The sequence below is a fragment of the Neocloeon triangulifer genome, unplaced genomic scaffold, assembly GCF_031216515.1.
Source record: "Neocloeon triangulifer isolate White Clay Creek 2 clone unplaced genomic scaffold, ASM3121651v1 ptg000003l, whole genome shotgun sequence".
In the NCBI taxonomy this organism is placed as follows: Eukaryota; Metazoa; Arthropoda; class Insecta; order Ephemeroptera; family Baetidae; genus Neocloeon; species Neocloeon triangulifer.
Genome location: NW_026775546.1, coordinates 6,261,269 through 6,287,890, shown reverse-complemented (window position 1 = coordinate 6,287,890; position 26,622 = coordinate 6,261,269). Strand labels below are relative to the sequence as shown.

The 26,622-nt window shown below is 36.8% G+C and overlaps 2 protein-coding genes and 1 long non-coding RNA gene across 6 annotated transcripts in view; 2 read left to right on the top strand and 1 right to left on the bottom strand.

The window, feature by feature from the left end:
- The window catches only part of LOC132193177 (xyloside xylosyltransferase 1-like), an 89,384-nt gene that overhangs the window by 59,972 nt on the left and 2,790 nt on the right, over positions 1–26,622 (bottom strand). The gene's annotated exons all lie outside the window — the stretch shown is intronic.
- On the top strand, positions 1,905–15,059 carry LOC132192926 (nuclear factor interleukin-3-regulated protein). 4 transcript variants are annotated; one of them, XM_059613163.1, is made up of 3 exons: positions 1,905–2,036; positions 6,255–6,395; positions 13,846–15,059. In XM_059613163.1, exons 2-3 carry the CDS (start codon positions 6,257–6,259, stop codon positions 15,030–15,032), a joined length of 1,326 nt encoding a protein of 441 aa, XP_059469146.1. In that variant the 5' UTR covers positions 1,905–2,036; positions 6,255–6,256; the 3' UTR covers positions 15,033–15,059. The 4 variants fall into 4 exon arrangements, with proteins under 4 accessions (XP_059469146.1, XP_059469147.1, XP_059469149.1 ...); XM_059613164.1 differs by lacking the exon at positions 1,905–2,036 and having other exon boundaries at positions 6,221–6,395; XM_059613166.1 differs by lacking the exons at positions 1,905–2,036; positions 6,255–6,395 and adding an exon at positions 12,632–12,793.
- On the top strand, positions 16,185–16,915 carry LOC132192991 (uncharacterized). Its single transcript, XR_009441390.1, has 3 exons — positions 16,185–16,411; positions 16,475–16,595; positions 16,651–16,915. It is a non-coding gene; the product is annotated as an uncharacterized LOC132192991 (long non-coding RNA).

Genomic DNA, 26,622 nt, shown 5'->3' with positions numbered 1-26,622 from the left:
ATTTATAAATCAGAAGCAAATAAAAAAAATTTAATAAAAAAATATATAGATGAAAGATTTGAACCTCCCATGCTAACAATAGACACCACTTCTCACGAGAGGCGATTGACCCAACAAGAATAAATTGCGTCATGATATTTTTTTGTCACTTTAAATTTCATTTCCACACTTTTTTGCGACAAAATTGACTGGTATTTAAAATAGATGGTTTAAATTTAAAATAATTATAAGCGCCTTCTTGGAGTTATAAAAATAAATAATGTTACTATTTATCTTCATCATTATTGATAAAGTTCAGTTGTGCTACAATAAACGCTTCCTCATGGAGCTCCCTCCGCAAAAGTGCGCGTACTTGCAGCTGCGATATTTTTATTGTGACGCAATTACCTCGGTGAGGGTTATCATGAAGAGCGAGTTCCGCATGCATGCCAGCGCAGAGAGCCGGTGGTGCTCTTATATAAACAGTTTATGTGCATGTGCACTTGGATGCTTACTTGACGCCACTTTGCATATACCGAGGAGTGAAGTGAGGGGCCGTTCTCCAGTGGCCGTTTGTTGTGTTGCAAAAGACGACCAACAACAAGAACACTCACTCGTTGGCTGTAATGCTAACCTTGATGTGTGCTAATCCGGCGCGGTAAAAATAAAGCGCGCGTGATTAATTTACAACCAAAAGCATTGACCTTTTGTTCTTCTTCTTGTATCTCGGCGGGGAGATTTGCGCCCAGAGTGCGACTCATGACTTTCCGCGATGCACCGATCGATCTGCGTGGTTGTGTAATTGTCAGGCGCGTGTACAGTTCACGCTCGCATTGCAAAAATAAATAATCAAAAGCTTTCAAAACAACATGATTCCCTAATGAACGCGTCATGCATGAAATGGGGTCGAGAGAGAAAAATGGAGATAGAAAGGGGATGACGCAGGGGACTGGAAAATCATTGAAATAAAATTCAATTTTAAATTACTTTGAAAAAGACCTATTCCAGAAATTTTAAGAAATGCATTTAAATTGCTTTCAAATATTAGAATTAGAATATAATTGATAAAAAATAAATTGCTATAATGGTGTTATTATTTTATTATTATCTTTAATCAATGAATAAACTGTCTTTGCTGCATAAATCCTAAAAAACTGTATATAATTAAAATATAAAAAAATCAGCAGGAAATATTAAAGACATCAGCCTCTAAAACAAATTTTTTCAGACATGCATGTTAATTTCATTAAAAGTAAAACTTCTGTAAATATAGTAATTTCGATGGGTCTCAAGGTACAAAAAATCAGGGAGAAAGGGAGAAATCAAATTCTTGCACTACAAATATTCTACGAAAAGTTATTCAGGTATATTCTCTGCAAGAAGAATTAAAAAAGAGATATTAAATGACTTAGTGTTTAATTTTTGTGAAACCAAATCAAATGAAAAGTTTAGAATGGCTTCAAAATAAAATTTAAGGATTAGAATTAGAAACAACCTGTTAGAGCAGCAGAATCGGCTGCTCCAATTTCCTCTTTATATATTTTTAAAACTAGCACCACATAGCAAACTAAATGAATAATTTAAGAGTGCTAATTTTCCTTGATCTAAATATAGCCAAACCCAAACTGTGAACTTGATTCCCAAATTGGAAGCAAAAAATAGCACTATCAAAGTTAAATAATTCAGCCTTTTGTAATTTAATCAATAAAGGGATATTTGGGAATATTGAATGTGTGCAAAAAGTAATTTGCATCTCGTCCACGTGAATAAATGCATGCAAATACGGCGCCTCGCGACCTTACATAAGGGTGCTTGCGGAATGGCATCATTATAAATATGATTTATAGAAAGAGCACGTGGCCGCGACGGTCGCCGCGTGAGCCTTGCTTGCGCCTAACACAGGGGTGGTGGGCACATGCAGCCCCACTTTGGTACAATCTGCACGATACACCGCGATTTCTAGTGTCACAGACACCGCAGGCAAGGCAGGACACCCTCCGTCTCGCTGCTCCTCGCAATTTTTTTCGCACACTCGCCAAAAGGAATTCCTCTCTCAGGTCAGTATATCTGTGGTTCAATCATGTGAATTTTCCCTGCTTTTATAATTTTCTTTTGAAGTTTTATTTTTCTCTCAAATATCTAATTTTGGACAAGAAAATCGCGTAAATAAAAGGAAGCAATTCAGACATCGCTGCACACTATAGACTTGCGTACAATTAGATTATTTTTAGCCTTGGAAAATCATGCATATCTCGCTCTCCGCATCAATCGCTCTTCTTGCACTTGGCGAATGCCAATCAACGCTGCACGTGCTGCTGCGATCCGAGCAATTTGCAATGCCAAACCAATCGGTTATGAGACAACAAACCGCGCGGGTGAGGAAAGACGACTTTATAGAGAAGATTGGAGACTTCAGTAAATATGAAGGCAAAACCCACGCACGTACTTGATATCTGAACATTACAATTCATTCAAAACACTCACATTTTATGCATGATAAAATTTAAATGAAATTAATAATTAATTCTTTGGAAATTCAATAATAAAAACTCAATCAATTAAAAGCGACATAAAAATTATCAACAACAAATTTGAAATCAATTAACAAGAAAAATGTTATGCTAATTTTTGCTAATTTTTCATCTACGTTTTAACGAATGGAAAAATATACAGTTGAAATTCTTTGCCAAATAAAATTGCCCGGATACCACACGCAATTCCACCCCGTGGGAATAACAAGGCAATTTTATCATTAGCCTCTCTCGCGAAAACTTGAAATCTCAAGCCAGAAATAATTGCTTCATTCCCAAAGTGAAGTGAATGAGCCAAAAAGCAATCTGCGCTGAATTAAAAGCAAGCGAATTAAACTCAATTTTTGAACCTCTGCAATGGCATTGCGCCGTGGGAGTTTTGGTTAATGTGTGTATTTACACATGACCGCAGTGCACCGCCCTTTCAGAGGCTGGACATATTTGTAGAGATAAAATATTTATATATAGGCGAGAGGGAGCAACAGCACCATTAAGGAAGATGTTATTTAAGAGTTGTGTAATAGCTGATCTCTTCTTTAACGTCTTTCTTTTTCTTTCTCCGAGTGCGCGATGGTCATCGTTGTGTGAAAAACACAGGACTTTAACCTCCCAAGTTCAAGAAAAAGCACAAGTGTATAATGCGCTCTCTCGCATCTGATAAGATAAGCGCTCGACTGGAAACAATGAGAAAACACACACACACACACTCTTATTATATTCGAGTCTGGTAATTATAAACTATTACGCACCTCCAGCAGCAGCAGCAGCCGAACGAACGCGCCGGGGTCAACAAATTCGTTTCTCATTCTTTTCGTTTTCTTTCGAAATTTTTTTCTAGAAAGAGAATTGCTGCCTTCAAAATATTTATATTTTCTTCTAAAATTTTCTCATTGGATTGTATTGTTGCTCCAGTGGAAATTTATCTTTAAGAACACACTTAGACAGACGGTAAATAGTTTTCTACAATTTTTTATTTTTTATTATCATGTCTCAAAAAACTTTCCTCCAATAACGATTTGAATTGAATCACTTCAGGAATAAAATATTTTTTTGCGAATTGTAAAAATATTGCTCAGAGCATGGCTGGAAATAAAATTTTATGAACGGACAAGATTTTTGCGTGCAAAATATTATTGCAATTTTTCACATTTTTTCAGTGTGTTCAACTGTGAAAAATCCAAATAAATGGTTTAAAAATAATATCATTTTGTTCAAAATTTTATCAATAATATTAGGTTATTGTAAATTAAAAAAAATTGACTGCTTATGGCGCTGTTTGCTCCCCCATTGCGTGGAGGTGAGTGGCCAAAGCAAGATAAACAACACCGAAAATAGCTGTAAACGCCATAATTGTGCCGCAGGAGATAAACGTGCACCGCTCGGAAAAGTCGAGCAAGCAACGGAAAAGGGCCTCGGAAAATCACGTTTGCTTGTGAAACCGGCGCCAAGATCACATTGCCAATAGTGTTTGGTGCACGTGCGCCCTTACTTGACGTCACGCTCCTCGTGCACTAATCCAGCCAGATACGTTTATTCGCCATAAGCCGCCCATCGCGTGTCCCATCTGCATGCACAGGGGACTGTTTTTTTAGCGTGATCGCCAGAAAAATCACCGATTGCACAACCCGAATTGTACCGAAATAGCGCTGTTTTTTCTGCTGCTTGACGCGCGCGAATGCTAAGAATAGCCTCATTTTGTAACTAAAACGTATTTTCCTTACTTGGAAAGGTCAATCCATTGAAAGGTTAATTAGCCTTGTCAAAAAGAACATCTAAATTTAAGAGAGAAAATATAATAATAATAAAAAACTAAAGAGTAAAAATTTATTAATTTTGGAAACAATAAATACCATTTATATGTTTAATGTTTTAAAATAATGGATTAATTTCAGAACAGCTTTCTAAGATATCAATTTTGTTGTAATTTTCCTTAACAAAAACAAGGAAAAGTAATGGGTAAATTGATTTCCAGAATCCAGTTTAATTCATTTTTAAATTTAAAATGCAATTTCAGTACAGATAATAACAAAATTAAAAAAAAAATGCGTTTTTAATTTGACTGATTTGATCTTTTTTTAATGTAAAAGTATTGTGCATAATTTGTATCTTAGAAAATCTTAAATAAAAGATAAGTAAACTGAACTTTGACTTCAAAAGCATTTTAAGAGAAATGACATAAATCAAGCTGAAAATTTTCAACGAATGTGAAAGTAAGAGGCGCACCAAGAGTTAAGACTGCACGATTCCCTGCATTTGGCTTGCACTTTTTTCTGTGTGAATGACACAAAATTACAATCAGACGTGGTATTATTCGAGAGATGCGCGAGTGAAAGAATGCTGCATCCACATTCAGTTCGACTTTCTAATGCAACAAAAATCATTCAAACCGGCCAATCGTGCATTTCTCGCACACCTGTGGAGCTTGGCAAAGAAATCGCGTGATCTTGAGAAGTGCTTTTCCCATATATCAATCGGAATCCAAATTATCACTAAGGGGGTAGGGTACATCAAAGCAGACATCACGTGCTCGGCAAATAATACGTCTCAATGCCAGACGAAGTGGCTAAAATTATTGCACAATTTCCAGCACCTGTCCGTTATCTGCCAGTCTGCGTATTTTACACTAAATCAATGAGTGTCCATCTTAATTTTAACGTGCGATGTCTGGCGATCATGAAAGCCACACGTGAAAGATAAAAAATAACTAAAATCCGGGGTGGTTATATAACAATTCTAATTAATAATATGTGTTGGACTTCGGCGCTTCAAATAAAACGCCGTTTGTCCTCGCGCATCGGGCCACTTTTGATATAATAGATAAGTCGTTACCATGCCCCGTTTGCTTAACATGTTTGCTTCGTTTTCCTTCCAGATCCAACGAACACACTCACACACACAGCCCTCCAACGATGAAAAGTTTCAATGAATTAGACAATCCAAAAATCAATATCAATAATTTTATTTTTTCGAATTCAACACACAAAAGTGTCAAAAGATAAAAATCTGTTAACAAACTCCTGTCTGTGGAACATTCACCGAGCAAAGCAAATTTTATTCAGGGACAAAAGTTGACTGACAATTAATAAAAATAAAAAAATGCATCACTACGTGCTAAAGCTTTGCACTAACGTTGACATGCTCAGTTTGATCTCTTTTTGGATGTTTAAATTGATTAACTTAGCAAGACGTACAATCAAAACAACCAGTTCGAGTAAGTATATGCGAATTTTTTTTCCTTGAAAGAAGGATTGCAGAATGAAATAAAAACAAAAACAACTGAAATCGGCAATAATGGATTATTCCTTCCGGCCAAGGTTTTATTTTCCGGCTTGCAGTTTTTTTGTCATTAATTTTCTTTATTTTGTTTTCTGCTTTTTCTCTGTGTCTCAAATATGGTTAAATATATACAACACACTGAGCAGTCAAACCGAAACAGAGGCGATAACCAGTACTTCTTCTCTCTCTCTCTCCCTCTTCTCTTTTCCTAGCGGCGAGTCTCGTTCGTATAAGTAACGCGATTTTTTTATCACCGCCGCCTGTTATGCGGGCAGAATGTGCCGAAAAAGTAGGCCGCGAAAGTAGACGATCGCTGGCGAAGAAAGAGAGAAAGAGAGACGGAGACCCTTCGGCAGACTCCGGAGCGTCTCGAGCCCTCCACTTTTGGCCCTGTTTCGGTTTCGCTCTCTCTGAACCTTGAGGCTCGGCGGCAGCAGCGGCTCAGTTTGCTTCATGTTGTGATTGCAGACATGAGTATCGAGCTCATCAACAACAGCCCACCGCGGCAGCAGGTTTCCTCAAATAACACCCCGTGGAGGCCGCCGCCCCTAATGGAACATACCCACCAGAATCAGGAACATCTTCAGGGACCCTACGCTCCCCATCCTGGTAAGTTTATTTCAAAGTTTTTTTCTATTTTATAAAATAATTTTAATAGAGAGCTCAACATTGACCTACAAAAATTAAGCTTATAGGAAGTTCAAAATTTTATTAATAAAACAATTAAAATGTTTTAAATCTCTTAATTTCTTAGTATTTTATTTATATTAAAACTATTTGGAAAACCAACGATTTTATGGTATATTTTTGGTATATAGCCAAAATTTGAATTCAATTGAGATTTTTTTTTAATTTCTAATTTTTAAAGCCATCTAAAAATTTTTGATATATCTTAAAAATTTTTTTTTTAATTTTATAAATATTTTTAAATATTTATGAAATTTAAAAAGAATTCCAGCGAGTTTAAATAAACAGTTTTTAATTTTTGCCCGCATTGAGAGATGATATTGAAATGTCCTCGCATCAGTTTAATGCTGACGACCATTATATATCGTTAGGCCTTTTGCAATGCAGCGTCCGTTCGCCTGGAATTGCAAATAATACAATTCTCACGTTGAGGGTCCACCACGTGAACCACCAATACTTTGAAATTCCAAGGGCGCAAAGACCTCGCAGAGTTAGCGACCCCACAATGGAGCGTGCGAGATGCTTTTTTCCATCTCTCCCCGAGAGGGATTCATTCACCTTAAACACGCGAGGACGATGAAAAGAACTCACTTGTTGTCTTTTCTTGGCGTAAGAGAAAAAATAAAGGAGTGCAGTGACACTTGCAACGAGCTACTTGTTGCGGCAAACCATACTTTATTCTAGGACGGAAGGAATTGAGAAATCCCCCCGCGTGAACTAAATTAAATATGAAAATACAGAGAATATATAATTAGCGGGGTATATATATATTTTTTTAAATTCTTCAAATTTCTATCATAATTATATTTCATTTCCAATTTTTTTTTATGAAATTTTGATTTGTTTTTTTCTTTCTCCTGAAGCTGATCTGAAAAAATCGTGATCAGATTTCCGTTCTGCAAAGGTTAAAAAACCGCTATGAAATCTGCCCTGTTCGTCAATTGCTTCCCAACAATGAGTGTCAAGTTGCGCAACAATGGTCCACTTATTTGCATGCGACCACTCCCAGCGCGTGAAATAATCACGGCCTGTTCTGCGAGTACCGCCGTTTACTGCACGACGAGCGCATTATCTATCCTATCGGCGCGGTACAGTTATGTGTTTTACTTTTGTGACTTGGTTACCGGCTGGCTAACCTACTTCCCCGCGCCACCTACGACTCGTTCGCCGCTCATCCGCCTTGCTCACAATTATTTTGAAAATTATGTTGAACTTAGAATATTTCAATAAATTAATTATTTTTTAATAGAAATAATAAATTATACGATAAAAATAGAGTTTGTGTGAGCGTTAGAAATACTCTTGAGGTTGGATGTCGTGACATGGGGTTATGTAATGAGCTAAAGGGCAGTACTGTGTACCGCCTCCTCCATCAAAGTCCAATTCAGTGAGCGGTTGTAAACTGAGTCAATAAATATGGAGCAATAAAATAATAAAAAAAACTTTAAAATCTGCATAATAATTGCTTCGAAAAAGAAAATATCTAATTTTTGTATTATTATAAGAAAATTTATGCGAAAATTTAAATTTAATAACAGTTAATTTTTAGTAAATTTTAAGTTGCTAAATTTCAGAAATTTCTCAAAAATCTTGAAACGGTTAAATTTTTTAAGTTTTGTTGATAAGCATAAAAAAAATATTTAATATCGCCGTAAGATTAATTTCCAACTAGAGGGAATTCAATTTCTAGAGCAACCACAAATTTAAAAAAAAAAGTTAAAAAAGATTTAACTAAACTTACGACCTCGATTTAATTGCAAGAAAGTTCCGAAACAACTATTGATTAAAATTTAAATTACAGTCAATGGGTTCAAAAATTTGTTAACTCTTTTAATAGAAGCAATTCCAGTTGCATTGCGAGCAATGGTATAAATTATGCAAGTGTCGCAGCGGGTTCATTGGCTGGCGATGCAAATGAGCCACGGGGAGCAAAACTCACACTCACTGCTCAACTTTCATCAATGGCTTACTTGTCAGTGCATTAATTAGCCGCCAGGAACGAAAACACATACAAAGTGTTGATGAACCCGCCGAGAGCTAATATGCAATCCGCGAGGGAAAGCAGCCCGGTTTTCAGCGCCGCGCGCACTTATGCATCATGAATTATCTAACCTCGATATTGTAAACGGGGACATTGACTTTCGCCAGATGAGATGCACCGCCAGTCACTCGCGGGCCTTTTACACAGCAAGCAAGCGCCAAACCGGGTCATTTCTCTTTTGCAGCCGTCGCGCTCTCTAATCTTTCTCTCTCCCTCTTTCTCCCACTGTCATTGCCAATTCGCAACGACGTGCCATTTAGCCGGCGAATCTCACGCTAATTGCGCGCAGACAATCTTTCGACTTGATCACCGCGCCGAAAAAAGTGTACATACTCCTCTCTGTACCTTCTCTTTTTTGTCAGCGGCGGGAGAAACGAAATTGGAAGATGCAAATTATCATTCAGTTGCTCGCGGGAAAAGAAAGTTGGAAGATAAAGTTTGAAAATAAATTGACACTTCAATTAATTTAAATTTATTTACTATGAATTTATAAAATTTTGAAAGTAAGGAATATCTGACAATGAATCAAATTAAAATATCAAATGTATAATTGACTTGCAAGTGGGATATTTACTATTTTTCATTTCAATTATATTGAATCAATTTATTTGATAAAAATTTAATTTTAATTTTTAGATGTATAGAAATGCGAGTAATAGTTCTAAGTTCTAAATCTTCCTTCTTCCTTTTAGAAAAAATTAATTAAAATACTGAAAAAGACTTAGAATTGCTATTGCTATGTAAGAGACTTTAGATGGCCTACGAGGGTTTGTGCAAACATATAACATGTGTTATGGAATAATAGCCACGAGGGGTTGCATAACGAAAATGGCAGGCACAGTCGGTCCACGTGCCACCGAGACACGTTTGTATGGACTTGGCTTGCTTGTTGCGTAAGCCAACACACGTCCCAATCACTTGCCAAAACGATCGGAGAAGAGTCTGGCTCTTTCGCTATCATCAAAACGATCACAATATCCTTTGCGACTACTATCAGCATACATTTAAACCGTGCAATCCTGTCATATTTCATAATAAAAAGATTAAGAACCAGCAAGATTCGTGATTTAGGAACAAAGGTTTAACAATAAGTATAGGTGTCTATTAAAATGTATTTTTCTTTTGGCCCTCTTTCCTTCCTTCTTATTTGTGGGTCAAATGTTATTCACCGTCTGTTGCATAAGAATACGTAGTTCGCTTCAATCCTTGGCCGCGATGACGGAACCAAATAAATAATAAATTCAATTTTTTTTGTTCAATAGTCTTGCTGCAAACTTGTTTGTGTACAATTTTGAGAGTATGGATTGAGGCGCTTCCTTTTTTGTAGCGACGCCCAATGACAAAGCAACCATTGTGATCCATGAAATTATCGTCAGCTGAAAAAAATATTCCCCAATTTAGCAATATTTTAAGTAAGAAGAATTGTGAGCAGAAAATGAAACAAAAAAGCATTTCATTTTGTTTAAAATGGAAAAATAAATAAATAATTTAATTTTAAGATTATTTTCTTAAATGTTTTAAGATAAGACGATGTATTAAACAATTAAAATGTTTGATGGATAATTGAGCAGAAAGGTTTCAGTTTGCGTCATTTAGCCATATTTTTCAATATATGCGAGCTTTTCCGGTGTAGCCGGTGCCAGCTGGTTTTTTTTTCGTGCTTTCACAACCGATGATGTGTACGGACCATCGACCAGACCGCAGACAAAAGGCACGTTGTCGAATGTGTGCACAATCAAGGACAGAGCTAGGAGTTGTAATATAGACCGCAGTATGGCCGAACATCCTGCCCTGTCGAAGGACGCAGTCACGTTGACTGCAACATGGGCAGATTTTACTATTAGCGTGAAATTTTGAAATTAATAACCAGAGCCGGAGTAAAATAAATTATAATACACTTTGCTATTTGTTTATAAATATTTTTTTCTCAAAAAATTACCCAATGAAGGGCAGGAAATCGTTTATCTTTTGAAATGGGACTGAAACTCAAACCTGCAATTTTATTTTTTAAGTAGTATTTTTATCACGTGTTTAAACACGCAAGGTTTCCGAGTTTGAGGCAAAAGTGGGGCGGCCAACACGGTTGGATTGTTGCTGGGCAAAACGTGGAAATTGAAACTAAATGAATTTTGTTTCCAAAAGTAAAAAAAAAAAACACGTTTTTATCTAAAATTACACGTCCATAAGCTGCAATTCTTTGAAATAAAAAGGTGCACAACACAATGAAACAAATTTGTTTATAATCACATCTTTCATATCCTCTGATTGTGAGATTAAGTTATTTCAAAGATTAATATTATAAGAATTACTAAAACTAAATTCCATTGAAATTTGGTTGCTTGTTTTAACTTTAAAAATTTAATTGAAAATGTGCGATTTCAAAATTTAGAGCTGCGAGAAAGAAATCACGGCTAGTGTCCACCCTAGGTTGTCCCACTTTGCGAAAGCCAGTGCGAAATTCCGCTAAATCAAATCCTATGCACATGTTGTGATATGCCTGCGGTACCAAAAGAATTCAGCCGAACTTTTGTCTAACAAGTGAGTCACGCGCCTGAGAATAAACCCCACGTACAGTCTGTCGACTGGTGGTGTTGCCAGCACGTGCAAATTCTGTGCTGAAATTCGCGAAAATACTAAAGAAAGAATTAACCCAAATTATTCCGCCTTAAGTAAAGACCAAAGATAGGATGATGGAGAATGTCGGCTTTTGACGGTTGCGTATTTTGTTTTTGCGCATCCAGGCCCACTTCCTCAAAGAGTTAACTTTGATCGACCCTTGCTTTCGCGTACAACGATAATGGCCCCTGCTGCGCTTGTTTATAATTTAGGGGCATCCGCGCTCCTGTTTGCTTCAGCAAGCAGTGATCCTGAATGGAAAGGCTCAATTAAAATTGAAAATATAAAGATTTGATATAAAATGGAAAGGATTCCTGACAAAAATTTTAATTATTTCTTCAAAAACAAATAAAATTGTTTTCAAGAAGTGTCCCGGATTACCTGCCCTTCGTCCCTCTTATTCAATTTATCCATTGTTTTGATTCGCCATTGTCTACGTATGTCGTTTTGTTGGATCTTCACGGTTCAGAAAATAACAAGTGGTTGACCCTGCCTCATTATCCACGAGCGCGCGGAGAAATGTACATTTGAAAATAATACAACGCGCACGAGCGCCGAGAATAATATAAAAAAAATAATGTAATCATAGTCAGCAAAGGGTTCATAGCTCTCTGATTCTCTGAGCGCGACGACGTAACATTCACCTTGCTGAGGTGTCATAATTGAAGGCAACCTTGCTTGGTTTCGCGGAGCAAGGTCCCGCGCGCGCCGGTCTCAATTTCCTGGTCAGACGAGGAAAGAAAAGCGTCTTGATCGCCCGCGACCTCACTCAGGCTGCCCATCTCGCTATTTCCGCCGACAAGCAGGTGACACTTGCCACCTCTAAATATACCAAACTTGCAAGATGAATCGCTCCGCTTTGCCGTAAGGTCAGCTGCGGAAATTCGCAGAGCGGCCTTATATAATTGCGACCAAAGATAGCTTGAGGACCACGCCTTGGTGTATTAATTTTGGGTTCTCTCTGTCAAGGATGTTTTTATATTTATGGCCCAAAGTTAAATGGTTCGGACATTATTTGCATTTAGCACAGTCATTGGTTCGCAGAATGTTTTAACTTCCCGGTTTTCAAGGATTGTTATTTTCAAAATAATAAGATAAAAGTATCAAATTCCCATCGAGTATGTTGAACTTTTCCTCTCTATTGTAACATTATTTTATTTTTTATTTTTTAGAATTAAATTTGATCCGCCGCACTTTTATTATTTCTTCTACCGCTTTGGCAAAAAATATATAAATCCTGTAGGCAAATAATCGTAAAAGTGCGGTTAAAAATAGAAGCACGTGGATCGGCGGCGTGATACAATATTTTTCATCCGCCCTAATTGAACTCGGTGACTTTTACTGCCTCCTCTCTGCAGAAGCGCTGGGTTCGCGAAGGGGGCATTCTCCGCGAATTACGTAACTGCGGAGTTGTTGTGTGACTCACGGAGGGTGGCCCCACTTCTCATCGCGCGCACTCGCGCTCCCCACCCGAGCTGCGTGCTCCACAACAACAACAGCCTTTCCTTCCTACCGCACACCAAACAGTCAGAGTGCTGCCTTCGTTGTGTGACCAAGTGGTGAGCACCAAGCGCTTGTGCTAGTCCGAAGTCAGTGACCTACACACTAACCACCCTGGATATTCTAAATAGTAACGCCATAACCCCTCCGGCCTCCGTTATCGGTGAGTTTCGGTCCGCAATTCATATAATTTTTTTTTATTCCCGTAAAGCCCAACTTAAATATTAATCCAGATTAATTACGAATTTAGACAAACGAAGGACTGAAAAAATGTCTCATTGGTGAAAATCGGCAAAGTCCGAAATGAAATCACCCCTTATATAAGCGCGTTGCTAAGGCGGAATAAGATACACTGGTGCCCTAGAAAGCGCCTCGTGTTTTGCGCCACATTTCTTTCTTTCTGTTCTCATTTGCCGTAAACTCGATTTAAAGTAAAGTAGGATTCAAAACAAGTCTCCGTGTACACAAAATTCCGCTGCTGTTTTTTAGTAGTGAAAATTCAATTTAAAACAATGGTTGAGTATTTTAACTTGATCTCGCCAAATATATTCTCTAAAAAAATTTATAAAGTAATCCACTTTACTAAATAATTCTGATTCATGGGATATTCCGATGAGAATAATTATGCAAAGTCAATGTCAATGTTTTTGTTTTGCGCCGGCCACGAAATGCCAGCCAGCCCGCGGCGATGGGTGGGGGTTGGTGATTAGAGATTGCCGAGGGGCCGCTGCGCACCATTTGAGGTTCACTTACTTATACTCTCAGTCAGTCAACCAGCCGAGTTGGAAGACGCACGTGAGGCTTCTTCACGTGGCATATGCCTTGGTGCTTGGCTTGTTTTGCAAAGACCTGTTGCTAATAAGACACCCTCATGGACCCGAATTTTTGTCTCGGTAAGATGAGACTGCCGATTCTCTCGGACATTTTTCAATAATCCGGTTTTAGGGTGACAGGCGCACTAGATTTAAATTAAATTTCGATTTGTAAGTAATTTTCATTGTAGATTTTTAACACGGCAAATTTAATTATTGCTTTAATTAGGAATTTAAAAAATTTAAACTTCACAATTTAGGGATGGAACTTAGAGATTTAAAGTATTAGAATTTTCTTTTCATTGTTGAGCTCCAAAGAAATAAATATGATTTAAAATAAAAAGAAAATTAAAAATGTGATAAAAGCGAACTATTGTCTTATGAATTTAATTTTTTGTTACAGACGTCCTCAGACATCGAATCATGGTAGCCGAATTCGTGGCGCGTCACGCACCACCCAGCAGTCAGGAGATGATGAACGGAGGACAGAGCATGTACGAGCCGGTGCGCGACTCACCAGTGAGCTCGCCAAACCCGGACTCGAACGCCAGCGAGCACTACGGGCCCGACGGCTACAACAACAACAGCAACTTGTCCAACGCAGAAATGCTGAAACGCAAGGAAATCTTCAACCAGCGCAAGCAGCGCGAATTCATCCCGGACAACAAGAAGGACGACAGCTACTGGGACCGGCGGCGCCGCAACAACGAGGCCGCCAAGCGTTCGCGCGAAAAGCGCCGCTTCAACGACATGATTCTCGAGCAGAGGGTCGTTGAACTCACCAAGGAGAACCACGTCCTTAAGGCCCAACTGGCGGCCGTCAAGGACAAATTCGGCCCGCAGGCCGACAACCTGATCAGCATGGATCAGGTCATGGCGACTGTCCCACCGCCCGAGCTGTCAGTCAAGAGGGCCAAGGTCAGTCCGCCGCGACCTCACCCCACCTCGGTCATCCACGAGCCCGTCTCCAGCGCCTACCCGCAGTCCGAGAGCGCCTTCGCCCCTCCGGAGCCCCACCAACACCCTCACCACCACGAGTACGCGCCCAACGTCTCCCCTGTCTACCCCTACGCCATGCACCTGGCGCACCCCCTGGCCCTGAGCACGGCGGCCATCGCCAGCCTGGACGGCAGCAGCGCCCTGAACCTGAGCAGAAGTCGCTCGCCGGTTTCCAGTCCGGCCGAGAGCAGCGACGAGGGCATCCTGGTGTCCAGGTCGCCGCCCGCCGACTACAGCTCGCTGCCCCTCAAGTTGCGCCACAAGCGCGGCGAAAAGGACGCCGCATCCACCCTCCTCGCCCTGCAGGCCATCAAGCAGGAGGCGAGGGCCTCTCCGCCTTGGGACGCCGAGGGCAGCAGCGACGAGCGCGACTCAGGCATTTCCATCGGCGCCGAGTGGCCTGCCCAGACACAACCCGCCCTGCAGCGCCGCGACGCCTCGCCGGCGCCGCCTGACGAGAGTCTCGAGTGTGAAAACTCGCAGCTCAAGTCGCAGTTGGCCCGCCTCGCCTCCGAGGTGGCCAATCTCAAGACCATCCTGACGAGGAAGGTGGACGAGGGCGTCGGACACCAGACCGGCGCCTCCCTCTAACTGCTCTAAAGGCGCGTCCGAAATTGATCTCTGCGCTGTTCCGGAGAGCTGATCTGCGAGGTGAAGCACAAGGCTGACGGAGTCCAGTTGCGCCGTATTTATTCTTGCATTTCGTGTTTTGGCGGGGAAACGCATTCTGGAGGAATTGGAGTAATAAAAAAAAAAAACAGAGAGACAGACAAAAAGAAAGAAAAAACGCGACTCCTGTGATTTAGAGCGGCTAGTGTGTTTTACTAAATGTAACCAACTAACTCGAGTAGGATAAACTACTTCTGCTATTTTGTATGATCACGTTTTCCCCCCGGCGGCTGGACGCTGCAGGCCTCCTCTTTGCAGGACCCCGAGCCGTCCGCCCCAAAAGCCACTTTCAATACTTGATTGTGTAATTTCTTAAAATATTTCACTTCTTCTGCTCCCACTGATAACATTGTTTTCTAAGTTGGCTAAGTATTTATGTCTTTAAGTTATTTTTTTGCGATCGGCTCCACCTTGCTGGCTGATCACGACACTGCGTTTGTTAATTTATGTTGATGTAAACACTGTATTTTGACGTGTAAATAAATTTTGATAAAAATAAAAAACAATAAAAATAATTATTATCTAGTTTGATTGTTTTCAAATCTCACAAATAGGAATTGAGTGAGCAAAGAGCTTTAAGTTGCAATGCTCAATTAAATTTAAATATTAAAAAGTTTTTAACAATTATTATGGAATAAAATCCATATGTAACAAAGCAAAGTCCATGAATTATAAATAATAATAAAAGTGAAGTAAATTGTAATTAAATATTCATTTTAGATTCTATTTGAATAGTATGAACATAAATAAAATGTGATATAATCATATTTAATTGTGTAGAAGATAATACATTAAATAATTTAATTTGTGATAATCAATTATTTTTTATTTTGTAATTACAAATCTGCTTTAATTTATAAATAACGTTTATATCATATTAGGAAATCATTTTTGGTTTAAAAATTGAGCTTGGACTTTTCGACTTATCAAATCACATTATTTTGTCACGTTTCACAACATGAAGGGGCAATACCAGAACGATTATGTCATTCGCCACACGCTCTTGTTCTTATCGACGACGACGACGAGGCAGCCTCCCCATTAACCTCCAGCGGCTCGCGAATGTGGAGCACCAGTTGCGTAACCCCGGCCTTATCTGAGCTGCATCTTTATCTCTCAATTATTATTTTGATGTGTGTGTACGTGAATATAATGATTGCGTCCATCTCATCGGCAGCGTAACATTCTCGTAATCACGTCCCCAACGCCACGCGAGCGCAAAAACAACAATTAGATTTTTTCCGACGACCCCGAGCTTATCTTGCTGTGGCTGACTGAAATGTTGACAGTCACGTTTTCTGGTACGTTTGGTACATTTGATTGTTTTGCAAAATAAAACTCTTATCAAATAAAATTGGAAACAGGTACGCGTCTTCTAATTACTCGGAACGATTCATTTTTATCTAGAGGACAATCAGAACGTTTTGCAAGTTCTTATATGTTCCGAGAAAATTGCGTTAGAGTTATTGACCGGAATCAATTGACGTAAAGATCAGACGTAAGTAAGAAAGTGCTATAAGTCCTGATTAATTCTTTTCAGATTTCAGTTGCGTCAGAAAAATTGTGCTGTTATCTTGTCTTCGAGCATTGTGTTGAAAGAAAAAAATCATCAAATTGCAAAAACTATCTTGTAGAATCAATCTTGAGACGGTGGTACAAATAATTTGTTTTAAATGCAGAAAGTATACTATTTGCATTTCAAATGATGCTGATTCATTTATCACTGGATATTTTCTGTCCAAATTCACCATCTATAAATTCATTATTATAAATTTTATTGGTTACAAGAGAGAGAATAAAATCAAAAATTTAAATAATTTAATTTAATTTTTACGCAGATTAAATGAATTTATCTTCAATTTAATTTAAAATTTTGACTCCAGATAAAAAATTTGTCACGAAATTTTTAAAATCAATTACTTAAGAACTTATCAAACAACTAAAACACATACGCTTTAATAATGTAGTTTTGAAAGAATTTCTCGTCTCAAAATTTTCTCAATAATTATCAAAATTATGAAATCTTGATCGTGTGTGCATTCAACAAGGTCAACTTTAGGTCAACAAGCAGGAAGTTCGAAATTTGGAATCCGTAGAGCTACCTAATTAGTCTGCCGCATGGTATGCAGATCAAAGTTTCATGGTGAGCCACTTCAAAAAAATCGATGAGGCAACTGGAAATGCCCGCACCATCTTTTTACACTTGTGCATCTCTCCCTTTCTATTTCGGGGCTGTGAACCTTGAGGACAGAGAGAAGCTGCGTGTTTTGTCAGACGTTTTATTTATCCCTTTTCAGCATCCAGCGCCCACTCACAGGATCAGGCCTGCTGGGAATTTCAACTAATCACACGCACGCCTGATTAATCAGGCTTTCCGATTCTTTTTGCGTTTTAAAATTTTAAACACGGTTTTTTCTTCTTGAGAAAATGAACATATTTGATTACTAATAATAAATAATATTTCTGCTAAAAATTCAGGTCATGGATTTGAAATTAATTTACAGTGCTTTCTTATCACTGCTTTATGAGACCAAAGCAAGTCCATTAAACTTTATTTGCAACAGAGTGAGGGTTAATTAAGGCCACGCAATGACAAGTGAGTTAATAGTTAATCCTATAATAGAGTTTATTGATAAGAAAAACTATTTTTTTCCAGAAAAAATGATGCAATCGTAAATTAGCGATTAATATTATCACTCTTTCGTTGACGCCCGAGAGTCTCAGTCTTTTGCGCACTTGAATTATATCAACGCGAAATAAACTGTGTCGCATTAGAATAAGCAGCTGCGCCCACATTATAAATTTTTTGTGCAGTAATCAACACGCCGATAAACACACCAATGATTCACCAAAAGCATCTTCTCGATCGAGCTGCAAATTTATTGCGGGATTATTTATATTGTGACGCTTGGAAAGAAACTTGACCTTGTTGCACGAGCGAGTGGTTGAACTTGATGTTGGTTTATATTCGGCCGCGCTAATGGATTGCAAAATTTCAAAAATAGCAGCCGCACGATTTTAGCCGCGCGGTGACATTTCGAATGGGGATGGGTTTTTCGCCCTCTTTTGAACAGTGATTCTCGGAAGCGCAGTTAAGAAGAGACGCTGATGCGTTTATGTGCGAGTCGGTTTGTTGTGAGTATTATTTGCACTTCAAAGCTAATTGCAAACAAGTACGTACGGACAAGAAGTGCAATGCTCCGCCGCGGCCGCGGTGTTACGGGGGGCGCGCTGCGTGTTTCGCAAGCGGTGATCCTTGGACCTGTTGGCTCGCACCCAGCCCATCCTTTGTGCAACTCATCTCTCTTCTTGAGAGCTGCGTGAATAAGAGATCGCCGACGGATATGCAATTCTGCTGGGAAACGGGGCCAGAAAAATGAGCTTGTAGCTCACAATGGACCCTTTTTAAAAGAAGACAAGCAATTTACTTAGGCCTTTGAGGATATTCCTGTAACTAAAAAATTAATTAGATAATGATAAAGAAAATAATGACACTTGAATAATTATTGCAACGCTAAACCGATATAAAATGTTATCATTCTTAAACATTTGGGATTTTTATTTTGAGATTGAGTCAATGGAATTTACAGTCCAATATTCCAATCACTATACTGCTTCTGTACTGCTTGTCATAATCTCCTTTAATTATATTTTGCTAGTCACTATTCCGTGCAATGATGACGCGTTTTCAAATTAACCAAAATAATTTACAATTCTATTGAATTGAATGGTAACACTCGAGGTGGATTTCATGAAAGATTGAAATCTGCATTTTTGGAAAGTTCAAGAAATTTTGTAAAAGTTGTCATCTGATTAATAGATCATAGCTTAATAATTTCAAATAATTTTGTTAATTGTGGATTTTTTTATGTCAATACAAGATGATTAATTTTAATTGATTTCCTTAATCTTTAGTTAACTATTTTGCTTGTCTCAAAAAAATTGACAGGTAAAAAATTCCTGTTATTTATAATATCAATCAAGACTTAATTTATTCTAAAATTAATTGTAATTACTATAAAAAATATTCCTTCACGGACAGTTCTCATGCAGCCAAAGTTTATTATGGCAAAAATCAAAATTTAAAAACTTATTCTAACGTGTACTGTTTTTAGAATTCCTTTATTTAACTAAATAATTGTCATAACACAAATTAATGAAATGAAGAGCAAACAATTTTTTACATTGAAAGTTCTTGTAAATGTTAAAAATACAAATAAAAATTAATTGAAAATAAATAAATTGTTTAAAGCTGCCAATTGACTGTAAGCAAAATGTTTAAATTTATTTACACATTTTTTTTACCACCGTTGCTAAATTTTCTCTCTCTTAAATTCAAATCGTTTTATAATATGAATTGATTTTAAATAACAACTTGTGCACGAGCAAATAATTTTACAAGAAATAAGCTATTCTTCGTGCTGTGCATGCAGCAAAGTGGTCCACACATGTCTGCATTATTTTATATAACACACTTTTACGTAACCTGCTTTTGTTTCTCGTGCCGCACATGAATGAGACGTCTTCGATCTCCTTCACTCCACGTGGACGTTTCTTTTGAATAGGAAATGTGTGTTGCGGCGTGAATACCCCATGAATATTGTAATCTGCGGATTCGCATTCATATCGATTCCGCCGACGCAAGCCGCAAGAGGCTTTCGAAATTTTTATCCTTGAAATAGAATCTTGGCAAAACTTTGACTTGAGAAACGCGCCAAAGCAAAATTTCGCATTTCGGTCAACGGTTTCCGTATGGCGAGCGAACTGTCCAAGGATCGCGAACGGGCTAATTACTTTGAAAATAGGGGAATTTCACAAAATCCGTTGCCTTGCTATTATGGACAAAACAAACTGCACAAAGCTTTGTTAATTGATTTTTTTAAATATTCAAATTATTGAAAAGATAACATATATTTTGAATAATTTGTTTTCTTATTTCACTCACTCATTATCTTATTTATTGTAAGTGTAAATTAAAAAATATTTCAACACTTTTTTCAAACAAATTGTCATTGGAGACGTGTTAATTTATTTCATTGCACTTTAGTGAGCAAATTGTTGCATAACTGACTCGCGTTGCGCTGACGAGACGAAGATTAGAAGTTTGCTTGGCAGAGTGCAACGAGCGGGTGCAATTACACCAACAAGTAGATTTGCACCTGCCTGGGTCTAAACAGAGTGCAAACACACGCGCGGCAGTGTATATAAATAAGTATTCACAAAATTAACAAGCCAAGAGGGGTAAAAACGTGGTGAGGTAATTTCTTTAAATACACGAGGACGCATAAAAGTCGCTATCTGCATCACAAACTCTGCCTATTTTAGATTATTTGAAGTTCAATCACGGAAGTTGCGGTTTTGGTTCAGCACCAAATGGCGATACTGTAAACAATTTCAATCTGAATAAAATATATTATGGAGTATATTGGGGAATTTTGTAGCAAAATTATCAAATATTTTAATAGAATGTGGTCAATCCTCATCACAGGACAGAATTAATATGTAAGAGTCATTGTTATTTTCATATAGTTTGATATTTTATTAAAAATAAATCACTATCGTGCAGTTTTCCCTGTTGTGTGCGTTCATATCTGATGATGTAAACGTGTGCAAAAGTTACATGATTAAAAGCACGTCAGCAACGTTTTTTTATCTCATCCTGCTGCTACGTCCAGCATAGCAAAACATAAATCCTAGATGAACACATTTTGGAGAATGGGAATCCTAGAATATTATTAATTTTTTTCAAAAAATTTTACTCCAACTTAATATTATGGTTAATTCAAACACGTTTTCCCCCGATTTTAATTTTTTAATATTTCGTCCTTATTAAAGAGAGGATCATTTTAATATTATTTAAATAAAATATTCTTTGACCTTCAAAAGTATGAGTTTAGTGTTTCATAATTTTTCAGCGAACACCAGCCAGATTGACTTGTGGTTTCTCTCAATAATTAATTATTAATCTTGAATGTGATTAAATGCATCATATTTATTTAATTTATACCATCATCGTTGTTTTAAATTTCAACACACTTTACCTTTCTCTAACGACTTAAAAGCAACATTATGTAAAAATTTAAAGAAAAGCAAATCAATAATTTATTATTTTCATTTATCCTCGTCTTGTTATTGGGTAACACGTCTACTATAAATGTACATACACTACAAATATGTGTCATCTTGATAATATCTATCATCATTATTTATTTATGATTATACCATATTATATTCAATAGATTGGCTTACTCAGAATTTATATACAAATTTTCACGGTTTTCATCCCGTTTTAAATTATGATAATGATTTTTTTCAATAAAAAATAAATGCTCTGATTTTATTTGAAAAGGACCAAGCGACTTTTTAAATTTTCGCCATCCCACTGCAACAACAAGCCTGCTCATTCACACTAAGAAATTCATTAGATAAGACGAATCTAAATTAGCAACGGACCGATTGACTGTAGCAGGTGAAATGGTTTTATCAGTGCAATGAAATAAAACCTTACTTGGGTGCGCATGAGTGCGTTGTTTAAACTTTAAACGGGTACGCGCGGATTGTACTTGACCCCTGCGTGATGCAAGGAACTCGCGTGTCCCTTGGTACACTCGCACTTCACAGAGGACTGGATTGACGACGCCCTTTATATAATTCTCATTATTTCACATCTCGCTTGACCTTCGAATACTGCAAAAAAAAAAAATGAATTATAAAACGTCCTTATTCGTCCTTCAAAATTTATATAATTCAATTGTGTTACCATATCATACTTTCCGCCCAGAATCCCATTTGACCCAGTAGATCACATTTGCAGAGGCAGATGATACAAATCTCCAACGCACTAATGCCTATAATTTAATCTAGAGTAATTATTGTTTGACTCTTGCCATGCTATCAAAGTCAAATATTTGGTAGCAATATTTTTGTTATTGACGTATCTAAATTACGAAGATACATCAATCATCAAAGTTGGAGTATAACCCTGGGCCTACGTGACTGACCACAGGCAACTGGAATGGACTCGATGCTCTGCACGCATCAGCTTCCTCAGCAAAGATGTATTTATTATTTCTATTAAAACAAAGTATCATTCAAATAGGACCACAATTCCTGTCCTGATCTTCAAATTGAGCACAAGAAATAAATTAGGGATTTTACTTTAATTTTACTTATCGGGTCAGGCCGCCGAGAGTAAATTTTTTCCGCCTGTTGAATAATCGGTAGATATTTTACAGGGCTTTGCTATATTTTATCTCAAGTCATGGAGGAAACAATGCTTTGGTCAAGTGCAAGGCTCTGCTTTTCCTCTGCCAGCGACCATGAAATCGCGCACACCAAGTGGAATGTGAGTATTTTGAAAAGTTGAATTGCTCAAGGTCTGCATGAATTGCCAGGGATGTGCCTTGTTTCTGCCTTTCAGCTTACGTAATGCAAACTGCACGTAGTCTCAACTTTTTGCAGCTGAAGCTGGCAGAGCAGCACCTTGTGTAACAGGAACAATGCGTTCTCGGCTCAGGTTTTCAGCTCATTTAATTCAACTTGTAACTAAAAATATACACATCACATATATAAAACTATTTTCAAAAATAACACAAATTCAAAAATTATTATTCTGAAATTTCTCATTAGAAAACCTTGTTAAAAATGCATTACTTCTATGAGAAAATATATAATTTAATTTTTTTTCTTTTTAAATAAGTTTTTAATAACTTATTTTTACTGTTTCATCTGCCCTTATTTTGCTTTTTTTTTACAGTTAAAAACATTTGCAAAATGGTAAATAAAAAGTTTGCTCCCCAAATACTGATATTGTTATTTTATGCAAGCTATTAATTGCTGGAAATAATTGAGTATTTTGAAATTATCAATAGTAGAAGTAGAATAAATTTTTGTGAGTCTATTGTTGCACAATTTTGATTTCCAATAAAAACGTCTCCCTTGAAATCACCACATTTCCAGACAATAAACAATGCCCGCGACCGCGATTCACTGTCAGGTGCATTGTCAATTATTCGCCTTTGGTTTCGTAACCAGCTCGTTTTCCCCCTGACTTATTCTTCTGCATGTAATACAATTTCCCTATTATTGTGGCCCTGCGCTGCTGAAGAGGCACGGTTGAATCATCCAGACATTCCTGTCTCACTTTTGGTGCGAGTGACTCACCGAGAATAAATTAAAATTGCCCGGCGAGAGTGCGACGAGTGCGGTGGTCGCCGCCGCTCTAGCGTTTTTTGCCTTTGTTTCAGACGCTTTGACTCTCAGGCCAAATCACACAACGACCCGCTCGATTTATTTATTCTCGGACGCGATGAGTTGAGCTCTAGAAAATAAAACGGCCTTTGCTTTTAAGAGCGCTAATTAGCATGATTTTTTGCGCGAGAGCTCTTCATGACTATTTAGAGCCGGGGATTGTGCAAATTTAGCACAGTCAAGTTAAACAACCAAACTCGAATGATAATTAGTTTAAAGTTTCCTTGTTGATCGGTAAACTGTTTTAATTTACTAATATTACGCATCAGTAATAGCGTTCAAAATAATTATATCTTATTTTGATCAATTTAAAACAATTTTTTATTAATTTTTACTATAATAGTTTATTTGTTATTTTGATTAATAGAAATTCTATATATTAGTCTTTCTAATATTAGACATTTATTCAAAGCCTGATCATCTAACTGTAAAAATAGATCATTGCATTTATATAAAAAAGGAATTTTTAAATGAACATTAAATTGATTTAATCAATCCCAATAATTTGCATTTCAATAAAAATTCATTAATTCCAAATTGAACGCTTCCTGTTGTTGACAATCTTAAAACATGAATAAATGAAATGAAACAGTTAATTTAAAGTTTCTGTGCCATGGATTTGTTTATTCATTTTTAATCAATAGAGAAAACAGAATCATGAATAAAAAAATTAAAAATTTCAAGAGTTTGAGAAAATAGCCTAATTCATGATTTTGTCACAGTGTACAGTTCATATTGCCGTAAGAATTTAAGCGTTCATTTTTAAATTTTAAATATTTTTTCAATAATCAAAGGTATAAAATTTTAATTCTCGTCATCTAGTCCCTGGTCTTTAGTTACAATTGTGTTTATTAATGTACCACCGGGCATTCTCTGCCCAAATACATCATCCATACATTCAATATTATAAATTACAATGATTACAAGAGAGAGAAATTACATCAAAAAAGTACTGTATTAATTAATATCTGCAAATTATTTAATAAGTGATGCGTCGTTAATTTTTTTTTCTTTTTTAATAAGCAAGAAAATTTTTATTTTCTAAAAAACTTATGCAAAAAGGTTTATTTATAATGAAGCCACTCCCAACCGTCAATTATTATTTTCAGTAAGGATCAAAACATCATTTGAAAAAAAAAATTTGATTTGTATAATAATAATTTAAAACAAATATTTTGCGGGTTTTTCCTTTCCGGGGTTGTTATGATTTTACTGAAGGACTTTTAAATTTTCATTTCCCTTATATTAAAAACAATTATAGTGTGTGATTGGCTAACAAGCTTGGCAGAATTACATCACCTCAAAACATTGTCAAGTTCAGCCGTCCTGACCTCCACCTCCGACCTGAGAACATTCAGGTCTGGCGCGCGTGCAAGTTTATTAGCAGCGCAGCGTGCTCTGCGGGAAGCATAAATCCATCCTTCTTTTCTCGTCTGCCTTGTATAAAGCCGAGTCATTCAAAGCAACATCACGTTTCACATTCTTTTCGTGTCCAATTCAATTATCACTTGTTAAGAAAAACGCATTACTTCCTACGCTTGGGCAATTGCGCAGCGAATAAACGATCGCAAAGTTGAACACAAGTGGTTAGTGTTTGTTTGTTCAGGAGTCGCAACATTGTTTTCTCTAGGTTGAGCTGCGTGTGCTTTGGCAACATCACTTCTTGATGAGCTGCTCTTTCATTGGCATCAAGTATCACATTTTCATGCTACTTAAAATTCAAAAAAGAACAATCAATTACTTTTACTGGGATAAATAGATAAGTTATGTACTACCCTTGCAAATTTAACATTTGTAAAATTCTATTTGGAACTGTAAAAATGGGGTTTTGACCTCGGAAGTTTTAACAAAATTCTTGCTAGTGGTGGTGCCGTTTTTTCCATCAATTTTTTTTCTAAAATAAATGTTTCCAACAATTCGTATGTAAAAAATGTGATGTAACAATTTGGATAAATAAACAACAATAATTAATTCAGAAAAGTAAAAAACGAGTTAAAATCTGCGAAGGCAAGGGAAATTAGGGAAAATAGATTAGAAACCATTTTTAATTTTAATTAGAAAATAAACGTTTTGCATTCTTATTTTCTTTAATTTGCTATTGAATTGATCAAAAGCCATTACTTTTGGCATTTTGGTAAATTTCTAATTTTACTCTTTCATGAAGACAAAATTTGTTAATAAGTAATTCCGAGAAAATAAAAATTATTAATTTCTTTTAATTACAATTTTCCAGCTGCCAAGTGCACCTCACCGAGGCAAATATTTAGTTAAATTTGCGCACCAAATAAAGAGTCTAGCCATCGTGTATCGCGCACACGTGGTCGGCTTTCGCGAACGCCGGTGGCACTGGGTGGCACGTGTGCCAAACAAAGTGGCGACAACACGTGTTCCTTCTCAAGATACCTCTCTCAGAAATAAACTAGAGAAAAACGGGTTGCTCAACAGCGTGGCGAAAATATTGCGATTTATTTTCGGGCAGAGGAATCGCACATTCTTGCTCAAGAGGCGCGTCGACGGCCAGAAAAATATTGCCCTGTGATGTATCAAAAGAAACATTCAGCAACATTAATTTGAGATTTATTTCGTAGTTAGTGCAATCGGCCGTCTCGTAAATCAGCAGTGGCAAATTTATTTTAAAGCAGTTTTAAATCATTTTTGTTCATTCTTACATATGATATTGGTTAAAGTTGAGTGATAATGTACTTAAGCATATTATTGACTTTTTTAAAGTAAAAAAAACGTAATAAATTAATGAAGTATCCGGGGTTAATTTTCAACAGTATTAATTTCACTGAATAAATTTCAAAATGATTTTAATTTTTATATAGTCGCTCGCTAGTTTTTGATCACCGTAAATTTTTCTTTGATTCAGATTAATTATAATTTCTTATTCACCAAATTAAAAAGTACTTTATTTTAATATTTTCTTTTCCTCAGTCGTTACCAAAGTTTAAATAAAATCATATCAAAATTATCATTATATAACCTCGTGAAACATTTTGGGATTTTCAAACCTTACAAATAAAAGTAATAAAGGAAAAATTATTGATATATTATTTGAGCCTAACCTTTTGATTAAAGATTTAAGTTCCCTAGCATAAACCTTTAGTTAAATTTAATTTTTCTTTTTATTTAATTTTAATCAAAGTGTTAAAAATTCGCAATAAAATACTTTTTCTTCCTAAAATCTTTTATGTTTTCATGATTAGTATTGTGTTTAAAAGCTCCAAAATAATTATGCTGACTGAAATGCTGAAAATAA

What these genes read in the sequence shown, in the direction of transcription:
- LOC132192926 (XM_059613163.1), top strand. Translation starts at nt 6,257, where the DNA reads ATGAGTATCGAGCTCATCAACAACAGCCCACCGCGGCAGCAGGTTTCC. An exon ending in ACCCTACGCTCCCCATCCTG is followed by an intron (nt 6,396 to 13,845) that starts GTAAGTTTATTT and finishes TTTTTGTTACAG; the next exon opens with ACGTCCTCAGACATCGAATC.